Genomic DNA, 13289 nt, shown 5'->3' with positions numbered 1-13289 from the left:
AACAAAAAGTAAAGACCTTATTAAATAAGCATAAACTAAAGAAACTCATGACCACTGAGACAGCATTGCAGAAGACACTTAAAGGAGTTCTATACACAGAAAGACAGAATAGATAAACCAATGACAATCAGGGAAGAATCAAACACTAGAAAAACAACAAGATGACAAGAATTAGTGCACACCTTTTTATAATAAATCTGAATGTAAATGGTGTTAATTCTCCAATTAAAAGCCATAGACTGGCAGACTGGATTAAAAAGCAAGACTCAACTCTTGGCTACCTGAAAGAAACACACCTTATTAGCAAAGAAATACACAGACCGAAAGTGAAAGGATAGGAAAAATATTCTATGCTAATGGAACCTGAAAGTCAACAGGAGTAGCAATACTGACACCTGACAAAGCAGACAAAATTAGATGAGACAAAGGCCACTACCTATCAGTAAAGGGAAAAACCCACCAAAAAGATACAGCAATTGTAAATATATTATGCACCTAACATTGACTCACTCAATTTCACAACAAAACACTATTCAGTATATAGGGATATATAGATCCCAGTACAATAGTGAGTGACTCTGATACTCCACTCTCACCAATAGGTCATCCAGACCAAAAAAAAAAAAAAAATCAACAAAGAAACATGAAGTTAATCTATACTATGGATAAAATGGACTTAACAGATATCTATAGACTATTCCATCCAACAATTACAGAATACATATTCTCCCTAGGTAGCTCATGTTCTCAAAAACAAATCATATTTTAGGTCATAAGGCAAGCCATAACAAATGCAAAAACTCTGAAATAATTTTTGGTACCTTACCATATTATAATGGAATAAAACTAGAAATCAACAGCAAGACAAACTACAGAAGCTATACAAACATACGGAGATTGAACAGTTCACTTTTGGATGATTCAGTCATTGAAGAAATCAGGGAGGAAATATAAAGATTCCTAGGAACAAGTGAAAATGGAAACACAACATACAAGAATCTCTGGGGTATAGCAAAGGCAGTTCTAAGATGGAAGTTTATAGCTATGAGCAACTATATCAAAAAATTACAGTTATCACAAATAAATAACCTAGTGATGCACCTCAAGGTCTTTGAAAAAAAGAACAATACAAAACTAAAACCAAACTCAACAGGAAGAAAGAAATAATAAAGATCATAACTGAAATTAACAAGGTAGAGACTAAAAGAACAAAGCAGAGGATCAATGAAAAACAGAGTTGGTTCTTTGAAAAGATGAGATTCCTAAACTGTTAACCAAACTAACCAAAAGAGAGAGAAGACTCAAACCAATACAATTAGAGATGAAAAAGGGGATGTTATAACAGATGTCACTAAACTCCAGGGAATTATTAGGAATTATTTGGAAAACCTGTATTCTAATAAATTGAAGACTCTAGAAGAAAAGGATAAATTTCTAGACACACACGACGTATATGACTTACTACCAGTGTCTTCCACTGAAATGGGATGGTATCATTCCCAGCCCACACTCTTGTCTTCATTTGTATTTTAACTTTATTTATGGTGCTTTGAATTACAGAAGTTTTTTTTTTGAATTACAGAAGTTTAAAAACCTTATCTAGTCATGTGATCTGTATCATCGCTCTAGTTTTGGACTTTGGTATTAGGGAAATCTTAGCCATTCAATACTCTATCATTAATTACATATATATTCTTTTTTTCTTTTATAGCATAATCCAAAGCACTTAATATCCTAATCAACCTAGAACTTACTCTGGAGTTTAATGTGAAGTAAAGCTATTACCCTTTTCTAACACTAACCTGCTGTTTCCACACTGTTTACTGACTAATCCCTTTTCTCTCCACAGATTTGAAATGTGACTCTTATCATAGGCTGAGCTATATATATGATATATTTATCAGTCTACTATCAGGCCTTTCATTTCATTCCACGATTTGTTTTTCTATGAAGCCAGTTATACACTGATTAAACTCTCTTATGATAAAGTTTTAAAATTTTTGGCAGTACTGGATCCCCATTATTCTTTTTTCTTTACAAGCCTTATTGGCTATTCTCATTCATTTATAGATCTAGATGATCTAAGATCTCTCTACTATCCAATTAGGAGGAAAAAATGCTGTTTGAACTTCAATTAGATTTGCATTCAATTTATAGATTAATCTAGAGAATATTGACATCTTTACAATATTGAACCTTTATATCAGGAATGTGGTATACCTCTCCATTTATTTGAGCTAACTTTTATATCAGTTAGAAAGTTTTATAGTTTTCTTCAAATAGGCATTTAAAAATTATTTCTGCTTCATTTTTATTGCTATAGTTAATGGGATTTTTACATTTTATTTTACAAGAAAGCACCATTGATTTTTTTATATATTTATTTTGTGACCAGGCACCTTACTGAACTATCCTATTAAGTCTAATCGTTTTTCAGTTGATTCATTTGTGTTTTTTAGTTAGACAATTACATTGTCTGAGAGTAATGATGACTTCTGTTCCTCCATTCCAATAGTTATATCTTTTATTTATGATTCTTACAATACACTAACTATATCTTGCACAATGCTAAATAACAGAGGCGGTGGCAGACATCTTTATCTTACACCCAACTCTAATGGGTAGGTGTGTCTATAGCCATTCCCCAACAAGTACAATTGAGACTTGCACTGCATGTTTATTACCATTTTAATATTTTTTCCTACATTTAAAAAATCAAATTTAAATGTTGAATTTTTATAAATGCTTTTTAAGCATCTATCAAATAATATACAATAGCGTAAGGGAAAATCTTTCACTGATTATGGATGAGTTTTTGTTTCCATTTTTCTTTGTTTTGTGATGCTGGGGATGGGAGTCAGGCCTCTGGTATGCTAGGCAAGTGCTCTACCACTGAGCTACATCCCAGCCCCGATGAGATTTCTCACTACTGCACCTTCCTTATATTCACCTGTGTATTTTTACCTCATCAAAACGTATTATTTGTATGTTATCACTTAAATGACCCATTGAAATTTTCTTACTTGGAATTTAGTTAAGATTTTATATTTCTATTGATCAGTAGAATCAGCCTGTGGGTGTCTTTCTCTTACGCAATTACTACCTTGGTCAGTATTTGATTGTCAGGATAATTAATGCTAAGAAAGAGGAAAATATATCTCTTTCTTCTATATTCTAGAAGAGAACACAGGGTGTGAAAGTCTTTGGAAGTTTTTACCCAAAAGCCACCCAAGACCAGGGGCTTTGCTGAAGTAATACTTTTAAACAAAATTAAAACTGTTTAATTTTTCTCGCTTTGATTGCTGGTTTATTCTGGGCTTTCTACCTTTTCTGATAAAATTTTGTAAATCTGTATTTTTCTACAGATTTGTCAACCAGATGAGATCTCATTTATTACAATTCCATTCTCTCACTATTTAAAATGTTTCATCTGCACACGCTGTGCTAATTTTTCTCTCCTAATTTGTGTACTTGGGGGTTCTATTTATTTGTTTGCTATCTATCATTTGCTTTTAGACTCCTCCTCTGAGACCCAGTCCTCCCTCTCCCAGCTCCTTGCAGAGCTCTTAGCTGGACCCTCTTGCTTTCTCCCCTCACCCAAGGACCCAGGTACCCAGGACTTCTGAGCAGAACTTTGCTACTCCGAGTTTCTCACTGCAGAGCTTGGCTAGCACTAGAGAACGTGCATAACCACAAGTTTTCCCTTTCTTTTCCTGCAAAAATTTATTTGATTCTGTCCCACCCTCAACTTCCTGTCAGCCACTGATTAAATCATCCAGAAAAATCAGTGAGAGGAAACAAAAGTCAAAAGCTACTGAGACCAATGTAGTGGGGTTCAGAAGCCAGAGCTAAGTCCTGAATCAAATCTGTCACCAGCTAGCTCTGGGACCTCTTTTCCATGTCTTGGTTCCCTCAGCTGCTAAGTAAGGTAGTTGGGTCTCCAGGATTTCCAGTCTCATTCATTCTGAGTGTTCTATGATCATCTATTACCCAGTTTTCCAAATGAAATATTAATAGTTGATACTAGATTAATATGCTAGTCAGTCTGCATAGCAGTTTAAATTTCACAGCTATCTTTGAGGCTTCTAAGCCAAAGCAGCAAACAGCAGGAGGTCTTCTACCTAAAAATGATATGTCAATAGAGTTGTTTACAAGATTTATTGAGTCCTTCAGTATAAAAATCAAATCTACTTTGTTTCAGTCTCCTAATGAAGTAACCAACAGAAGCTTGAACTGTTGCTAGAAAAACTAAAGTAGTAGCAAGAAATGGAAATCATCAAATTGCCAAGCAAAGTAGAATAACAACACAGAAGGTGATAGAACAGGTCTGATTTCTTATTGTTTGCTGTCAGGGTTTTGATTTCTTCTAAAGGAGACCATGAATTTCTTAATTCTGTTCTTAAACCATCGTCTGAGACAACAGCATTGTTTTAAGTTACTACAGTAAGTCCCCGACTTATGAACACTCAAGTTGTGAAATTTCACCCTTACCAATGGACCTCATATTTGGCTTTTTTATGCCTTACATTGTATATTTCTGTCACTTTGTCAGACTTACAAATGATTCCAACTTACAGATGTTCTCCTGGAATGGCACTTACTCATTAAGTCAGGGACTTACTGTATCTGAAATCAGAACTAATATAACACTCTTTTCTTTCAATCACTGTACCCTTTCTTTCTTTCTGGAGAAGTTCTTTTTTTTTTTTTTGTACCAGGGATCTAACTTGGGACCTTGCGCTTGAGAGGCAGGCAGCAAAACCACTCAGTTAAATCCCCGGCCCAACACTGTACCCTTTCTAAGAAATGACCCCACCCCACCTCTATGTGATTTCTGCTATGAATTTATAACCACAGTAACATTTCATTGATTGGTCCATAAAGGAACACATGATCAAAGCTAAGCCAATGGGTGTCTTCCCTGTATATTTGGACTTGGAACACTTGGATGTTAAAGGAATTTTCTGAGAATGCTGATTACGCTGAGCTTGTTGGTAGGGAAGCCAGCCAATCACCAGGGCTATGAGTTCTGCCATATGGAAAAGGATGATTTGTATCAAGGGAGAAAAAAGGCACACATCAGCAGACAGAAGTGGTGCATAGAAGCACCTATGTGAAAACTATGAGGCTAGAAGGAGACACCACTCTTAGACCAACTCAGCTGGAGGGCTACAATAAATCCCAGAGTGGAAAAAGCTAAAGATGATTAATAAGTAACTGCCAGTAGAACACGGAAGCTGTTTGCACTGGGTACTGGTGTTCAGGTAGAAGAAAGTAACCATCTGAAAGCATGTAGAACATAGAACAGTGTGCTGATGATGAACAGACCAAGGTCAAGATGAGAAAAGAGAGAGTGACTGCAGAATATGTTACTACAAGCTAAAGACTGAAGGCAGGACAGGTGCCTAATACTTGGGCATGTCTGGATCAATGGATAGATTATCTAATAAATTCAGTGTAAGTTTTATTTTATAGCACAGGTTTAGTGACTCATACTCAACTACTTTTATAATCTTTATAAAGGCCTGAATGAATGAGGTCTCTGAGTACAGATACAGAGATCAGAACCCAGAAGATCTGGAAAGTTAAAGTCAACAGCATTCAGGTGTCCCAGGTATGAGGAGAGGAGAAACAGCGCGTCCTATGGGGTGACTCGAGCCCATCAAGCTGAGGTGTCCCTCTCTGTCCTTTAGCTCCACTGGCTTAGCTGGTGCTACCACCGCTTCTAATGTTTATAACTCCTTGTCCTGCTCTTCCTTTCTCTGGGATAATTTTGTTTTCCGCTCCTCCACCTGGAAATTTTTTTTTTAAATTATAAATCTTTTAACTATGTTTTTCAAAATATCAACAGAATGATCCTTTCCCAGGCAATCTGAATAGCTATGAATTCTATGACCAGACTGTTATGAAACGCCATAGCCATTGCTGTGAAACTCTGGAGCCATTGCTACAAAATTGTCCCGGCACTTTTCACCTTGTCTTCAAGTACATATTTGCATGTTTGTCTTTCCTACCTGTTGCATTCATGCTTGTATGCTTTTAATCTAGCAGGTGGCCTGTACTACCTGGTTACTGAACGAAGATATGAATAAATCCCTAGTTACTATGCATTACAACAATGCTACAGTTTTTCAATTAGTGACAAATATACTTTGATGTGATTTTATGTAGATATGGAAAAGCATAGAATTTTGCTCCTAAATGTCCCTTCTCGCTAATCTGGTATCCACACAGTCTATCTGTGTGGTATCTGCTTACAATATAAAAAAGAAAAAAAATCCTAGTATACAAGTGAGTGTGTTCCTCTCTGCTCAAATACCTGTATTGGATCTGTACTTTAAGGGGAAGGGATAAAAGAAGCATAATATTTTTTCTAAATTTTATAGACATCCTTTACAACTCCGTTATAAAGTTATGAAAGGCAAACTTTAGTGCAAAAATGTGGAAGTTTGGTTACATTTCATAGTTGCTAATCATACCTAGCTTCAGTTTCTTGGCCAACGCATCGATTTGAATAGTAGGATCAGATCCCATGGACAGGAAACAAATCAGAGGTGTTCGTGTATCACTTTCTTCCCAAGTTTTCTCCAGATTTAAGATAACTGGTTCTGTGTACTTCTCCTCCAAAGAATCTGCGATATACTTTCTTGCCTGAAAAACAGTACGGTCTGGGCACCAAGACCTAGAAATGAATACAGGTTAGAGGAAATAAACTCAGCATGTTCATTTTTTATTCTATCTAATTCTGAGCACATACAGAACTCGTATTTAATTCGCAGAAGGACAATGGGCTAATTCTCCTATACACAGGTCTGTGTAAGAGGGATGGCAAGGTTTCCTATCCCTGGATGAGCATAAATTTAATCATGTGGTTTTGGTGCCAGGCACTGGCAAAGAGTAGGGCAGAGCTGGTAACAACACAGTGTTCTCTGCCAGCTCCCTTGCACAGTGGGGCCCAACCTGCCTGCCACACACTCTGGAGCACTACAGACTTCAAAAGTTGTCAAGGGTAAGCTGATCGGCCAGCATATATGTCATTCCGTTTGTGTACTGCACAGCATAGTAGGTTCTACACGCAGATATGAAGTGAATGTCACTTGATCCTTGATACATCTCAGGTAAGCTCTACAGATTCTTATTTTCTAGCAGATTACACTATTCATTTAACATAGCTCCAATTTTAAAATGATAGATAAAAGACACATTTGTTTGGATCACTCCCAAAGGGAACAACTTTTTCTAAGATCAGGTACAGAACATTAAGAAAGACACAAACTACTCCAAAATAACCCTACATCTTTTATTCTCTTGGGTGTCTCATTTCCCTTAACTCCACCATTCCACCTTACCCATCAATCAAGTATGCATAAACACACACACACACACACACACACACACACACACACACACATGCACACACACGCACAAATGCTGATTTTTCCAATTCAGAACACCTCCAAGCTATGAGATATTGAGAAAATGTGAAAAGTGAGGGGGGGTGAATATTCTTCCTCAACATTCATTTCAAACTTTGCTTTCATTTTCAATAACTAGAGCAGTATTTATACATTTCAGTGCAATATTCTTGGTTTTCCCCCCTCAAATGAAACTGAATCTATCAACTAGTTGCCATAAAATTTTGTGAATTCTATTTTTTAAAAGTAAATTCAACAATGGGTGATTCACTCAACAGCAAATGAACAAAGTGAATAATAGAAGCATATTTTTCATGTTTTCTTTTTTTTGCTAGAAGCACTGTCATTAATACATTGTCAAAATGCAGCATTCTCTGCCACCATTACCAATATATTTTTGCTTGGCAAGACTTCCTTTCCTAAAACCACAGTGTGGAAGCACACACATGACTTATAAAATTGCAGTTTTATGGGGATGCAGTGAAATTAACTCACCCGGTAACATAAAGATATGTCGAGTGATGCTTCCGGATCTGATAATACCTATTCTCACCTGATAAGTAAAAGCTTCCGCCAAGTATCCAGGGAATCATTATATCCATCAGGAATAACTTCCTCCTCTGGAGCATCTTTGTCAAACCAGCTTTTCCACCCCTTCTCATTGCGTGATATCTATGAGAAACAAATCAATAAGTGGATCACATGTGATGGGAATGTACTGGCCATTCTGAACGAGCTTAAAGGGTCTTTATTTTATAGGCATATACTTTTCACGCAAAACCACACAGGTTATAGTTTTCTTCAGAATGAATGACTGGACTATTGTGGATGCAGTACAACTATTCCAGAGCTTTTCTACTATTATTCACTGATAAATTAGGATCATGTATCAATTACACGAAATGCTTGGACAGGAAGAAATAGAGATAAGGTTTCTCTATCTTGTTGTTACTTAATATTTGGGGCTGGATAATTCTTTGTTGTGTGTGGCTGTCCTGGGCCTCACAGGATATTTAGCAACATTTCAGGACTCTAATCCACTAGATGCCAATAGCATCTCTCCCCTAAGTCATAATCACTAAAAACGCCTCCGGTCGTTGCCAAATGCCCCTGCCACCCAGGTGGCACAAAATTACCTTCAGTTGAAAGCCACTGACAGCCACCATTCTGAGAGCCAAACCTCTGAATGTTGATTTCTACTTAGAAAGAGGAATAGATGACAAAATTGAAACTTATTTTCCAGTGTTCCCTCCCCACACACACTGTGAGTCCTTAAATCTAAGAGGGGCACAAGTCCCTCCAAGAGGTGGTCTCAAATATCTATTCTTTTGGGAGGATGGAGAGGAGCTCAAGTTTTCAGAGGTATTCCAAGGTGCTCCCTGCAGCCCTAGTGCTGTCAGGACTAACTACAGAAACCATAGAGCAGTGAGCCTGTTGCTGCTCCTCCTCAACACACAGGCTGTGCTTGTGAGCACTTTTTAAAAACCCATGGTAGCATTACAGTTAAACAGCAAATGCCCATGTTGCCTATGGATTGCACTCTTACTTCTGTTATTCACTTGTTACCGTGGCATGGGGAGATTGAAAATTGCCCAAAGTCACACACTGTGTGAGCAATTCATCATATAGGATACAGACAGGGTGCAAATGTTACGGAACAGTTACTCTGCAATCAGTTGCTTTAGCTTTGTCCCTGGGGCACTAGAAGATGGAGGGGGATTTCTGAAATCTTTCACAAGTGTTGTCTTTCTCCCAAAGATTCAGCCCCTCTTCCTGGGTAGATGCCCTCAAAGAATCTATCTGCCTGCTGCTTGGAAGGCCTGCATGGGGCCAGCCTGACCCTATTGCCCTCGTGCCTATATACTGCGCCCCCTGCTGGAGAAGAAGAAATCAGGCGACTATTCTCAGCCCACTAGCCTTCCACCTGCTAATTTTGACTCAAAAACAAGAGTGCTTTGGAGAGTGGCCGGGCGGCACCTATGATGGGCAATGTGACGACACCCAGCCCCTTGCTATCTACCTCCTCCGCCTATTTCTTTGCCGGGCCCTTACCTGTGGGCAGAAACCATTTCCAGATTTTAAACAGCTCGGCCTGGGATGCCATAGCCAGAGCAGCTGCTGCTTAAGGTTATTTTTGCTTCAGTTCTTGAAACCCACTTAGCTTGGAGATTGATCTTCTACTCTCTCCCTTCCCTGTCACATACAGGCCAGAAAACCAATGGCCATGTGATAGCAGGTCCTACTCAACTCTTGCAGGCTTCCTAGGAATGGTCTCTCCCCAACTTCTGGGATACCAGTGGTATAAAAGTAGTAGGAGGGAAGTAACTCAATCGGTATGGGAAGAACATGAGGTCTAGCTACAGCTTTGCCACTTACTGGTTGTGTGGCTTGGGTAAGAACCAAACCTCTTGAAAGCTCAGTTTTTCTCATCTATAAATCTGGGTCAATAATATTTCTCTTGGCTGGGTGTGGTGGCGCATGCCTATAATCCTACCACTTGGGAGGCTGAAGCAGGAGGCCACCCTGTGACATATAGTGAGTTCAAGGCCAGCCTGAACTACATAGTGAGACCCTATCTCAAAACAAACAAACAAAAATAATACTTCTCTCGAAGGGTTATAGCAAAATACGTATTCCATAGTAAGTAGTGATAGCTACCAGATTCCACACCACATCCTAACATATTAATCGGCAGAGGCAGACAATAATATATTCTCACAATAGAGCCCACCAGCAGAGGGCGCTGGTTTTAAATTTACTTCTCTTCTTTCTTTCTTTCTTTTTTCTTTCTCTCTTTCTCTCTCCATTTCTCTCTCTTTCTCTCTTTCTCTCTTTCTTTCCTCCTTCCTTCCTTCCTTCCTTCTCAGGAACACAAGCATGTCCCTTATTTTGTCCCCAGGGAACCCAGACAATTTTTCCCCAAGAGTTTGTTTGGACTCAGGAGACTCCTCCTGGGCTATATGTGAAGGAAGGCTTGCTGTCCACCACTCGAGGAACTCAGGGACCTCAACCAGTTCGCTCTAACCCCACCGTGACTGTATAGAAAAAGTCCGTGCAAGATTTCAAAATACCACTGAACAGTCCCAGCCAGTGCGGGTCCCTGGGTGAGAATCAGTGCCCACAGCTTGTGGCTCTGCCAACCTGTAATCTAATATGCCAGCCCCCAGCAACCACACAAAAGAGATGAGCATCAGCACTGGACACTGGGATGCTACAGGCACCATCCGTATCAGGTAGTTGTAACCAAGAGACCCAAGTGAAAAACAACAACATCGTGAGTTGCAAAATTGTTTTCCACTGACAGTTGACTCAATAACAAATCTGCAATAACCAATTTACATCTTCTAATATGAAAGAACTAGAATTTCAATACTTTCACCATTTTATATTTTCACCACTAAAATGTCTGATGTGTTTAAAAAAGGACTTTAATCTCCTCTTTCTGTCTCCAGTTCAAATGGGGGCAAATTACTTAGCAAGAGGCAGAAGTAAAAATTAAAAACAACATTATGCTACAACGAAAGGCCCCATTCAGTACGTCAGATTTGGATCACAAGCCCCGTAGGCACATGAAAACATCCCCTGCCCACCGCAGAGGAGGAAAGAAATTCCCTGTACCCGGGAAAATGTTACCTCTGAGGTCTATCTGTCCAATGTCCGCTAGACAGCCATGGCGCCTTAGACCCACAATACTGTCTAGACTTCTTGTGGGGAAGGCATCCTTGCCAAGAGGCTTCAGTTAAAATGTTCAGGGTGTGCTTGGGTTTACAGGTTTGTTCTTTGAAGCAGCACTCTGTTACCTGGTTCATGATTTCTGCAAATTGCGGAAGTTTACTCAGCTCTACCAGATTCAGCCAGGTCATGTCGAGGATCCAGCGGAACGGTTTGGGAGGGCAGGCTTTCAGGTCCAGAGCTGCACCCCCTGGGGAAAATCATCATCACAAGGCATGAATCAGGTCAGCCTGTACTTCAGTTTCAGACATTTATTTTCCAAATAATAAAAGTGACATAACCGTATTACATAAAACATGGAAAAATTGGAAAATAATCATATTATAGAAAATGCGGTTATCTTTTGGGGGTACATTTCCTTCTGCCTTAGTGTTTTATTTACTAATTTAGACCATCTTGTAAAATCTGACAGTAGCCCTTTGTCATTTTTCCCTGCAAAGAATTTTTCTCAGGTCGTTGTGTTTACTTTAAAAAGAATTTTTTTTAGAAACCTGAAATTTACAAATTTTGCAGCAATGAATAGGTTGATCTTTCCACGTGTGATTTTTATAATCATTTCTTTGTTTTTGGTACCAGGAATTGAACTCAGGTCCTTACGATGCGCAGCAGGCGGCGAAACCACTGAGCTAAATCCCCGGCTCTATAATCATTTCTTAGTCATTAGCCCTCCCAGAAGTTTGATATTCAATACTATTTCTTACAAAGTTAAATAGATGGTTAAATAAACAGGGGTGGAGAGAGGAAAGGAGAGAAAGAGGGACAAACAGGGGGAGTGAGAAGGTAGGGATATCATGCATCTTAGAGATTTTAAGAGGTGACTGGTTTTCAAATCATTTATTCATTCATTTATTCTACAAATGTTTATTGGGCACTTTTCACTCAGCCACATGATCCAGGCACTGGGGATACATAGGAAAAACCAAACATAGGCCTGCTCTTGTGGAGCTTGTAGGTTAGTGGAGAATGTGTTTTTGACTTAGGTCATATTTTGAAGCAAATTACAAGTCAAATGAACATACTCAAGGTGGCCATATTCCAAAGAAACACAAGATTATATTTACAATGTCTTTAGTAATGTTGAATCATAACTCCAGCTCCACTGTTGTTTAATTCAGATGTATGCAAAACAATGATTCTTGAACTTGTAGATTTTTTTATGGTCCTCCTTAAGAGCTCATCAAACTCTTCCACTTTACAATAAACCCCTGAGCAATAAAAGCTGAGGTGAGGAGTACAGATCTCTGCTCCCCCATCTAGCATCTTCCTGGAAAAGGGTATGAACTGAGGTACTTTTTCATGTAGACCCCTTTGCTCCCCTGGAAAGAACTTTCGTGTCAGCGGCTCTGAAGGCCACAATATCTTCAGAACATCCTGGGAACCTTCTCACTGCCCTGCTCTCTGCAACCCGGTGCAAGAGGCTGCAGAAGCAATCACTGCAGACTGCAGGAGAAGACAGCTAAACGGCCTTGGTGTTTTCAAACACGCTATGTACCTAAGCTAACCAGCCATCCAAGTCCCCCAGATGTCCTGTTCTCGGCCACTTACTAGCTGCATAAACTTGGAGAAGAAACATCAACTCTCTTGGTTTTCTTGTAGATTCAATGGGTAAACATCTACCAGATTAGCTGCTGTGAGGATTAGATAATTCAACTTTTGTAAAAATCTCAGAACAGTCTTGGCCTAAGGTAAGTGGTATGTAATCATTAGCAGTTACTCTGATGTAATTCATCTGCTCCCTCCTCCACCCTTCCGAAGGCCCAGATCCAATCCCCACTGGAAGGCATGAGAAAACCCTCAAGGTGTCTATTTAGTCATGACTAAATAGACCATGGGGTCATGACTAAAGCAAGATAGTATCTTTCTAAAGTAACCAGACAGAGAAAACAGGTATCTCAGTAGTTCTATAATGCCGGATTGTCCCTGGTATCCATTTCACTTTTTAAAGTGCTCTGACATTCTCAGTGGAAGAAGAAAGTTAAAGGCACCTTACAAATAATGCAGCAAACAGGGGGGTAATTGATACATAAGGCCTGCAACTCTCAGGAAATCAAACATTGCTGCTGTGATAAGTAACTTTTTCCCTCGTAAGTATAGAGTTCACAATGATAAATAAAAGAATCTGTGGTCTAAGAGTCATATTTG

The 13289-nt window shown here is 39.0% G+C and overlaps 1 protein-coding gene across 1 annotated transcript in view; it reads right to left on the bottom strand.

Annotated features, from left to right (window-relative positions):
- The window catches only part of Dnah8 (dynein axonemal heavy chain 8), a 262037-nt gene that overhangs the window by 69582 nt on the left and 179166 nt on the right, over positions 1 to 13289 (bottom strand). The window contains exons 80-82 of the mRNA XM_087184476.1: positions 11216 to 11337; positions 7969 to 8087; positions 6480 to 6682 (exon numbers count right to left, since the gene is read on the bottom strand). Of these exons, the coding sequence (XP_087040602.1) occupies positions 6480 to 6682; positions 7969 to 8087; positions 11216 to 11337 (444 nt within the window). The remainder of the gene's footprint in view (positions 1 to 6479; positions 6683 to 7968; positions 8088 to 11215; positions 11338 to 13289) is intronic.

This window comes from Heterocephalus glaber, unplaced genomic scaffold (assembly GCF_053883595.1).
Source record: "Heterocephalus glaber isolate CG9 unplaced genomic scaffold, H.glaber_assembly_v1.0 deba00001497, whole genome shotgun sequence".
NCBI classification, from domain to species: domain Eukaryota; kingdom Metazoa; phylum Chordata; class Mammalia; order Rodentia; family Bathyergidae; genus Heterocephalus; species Heterocephalus glaber.
This window is presented reverse-complemented; position numbering and strand designations above follow the sequence as displayed.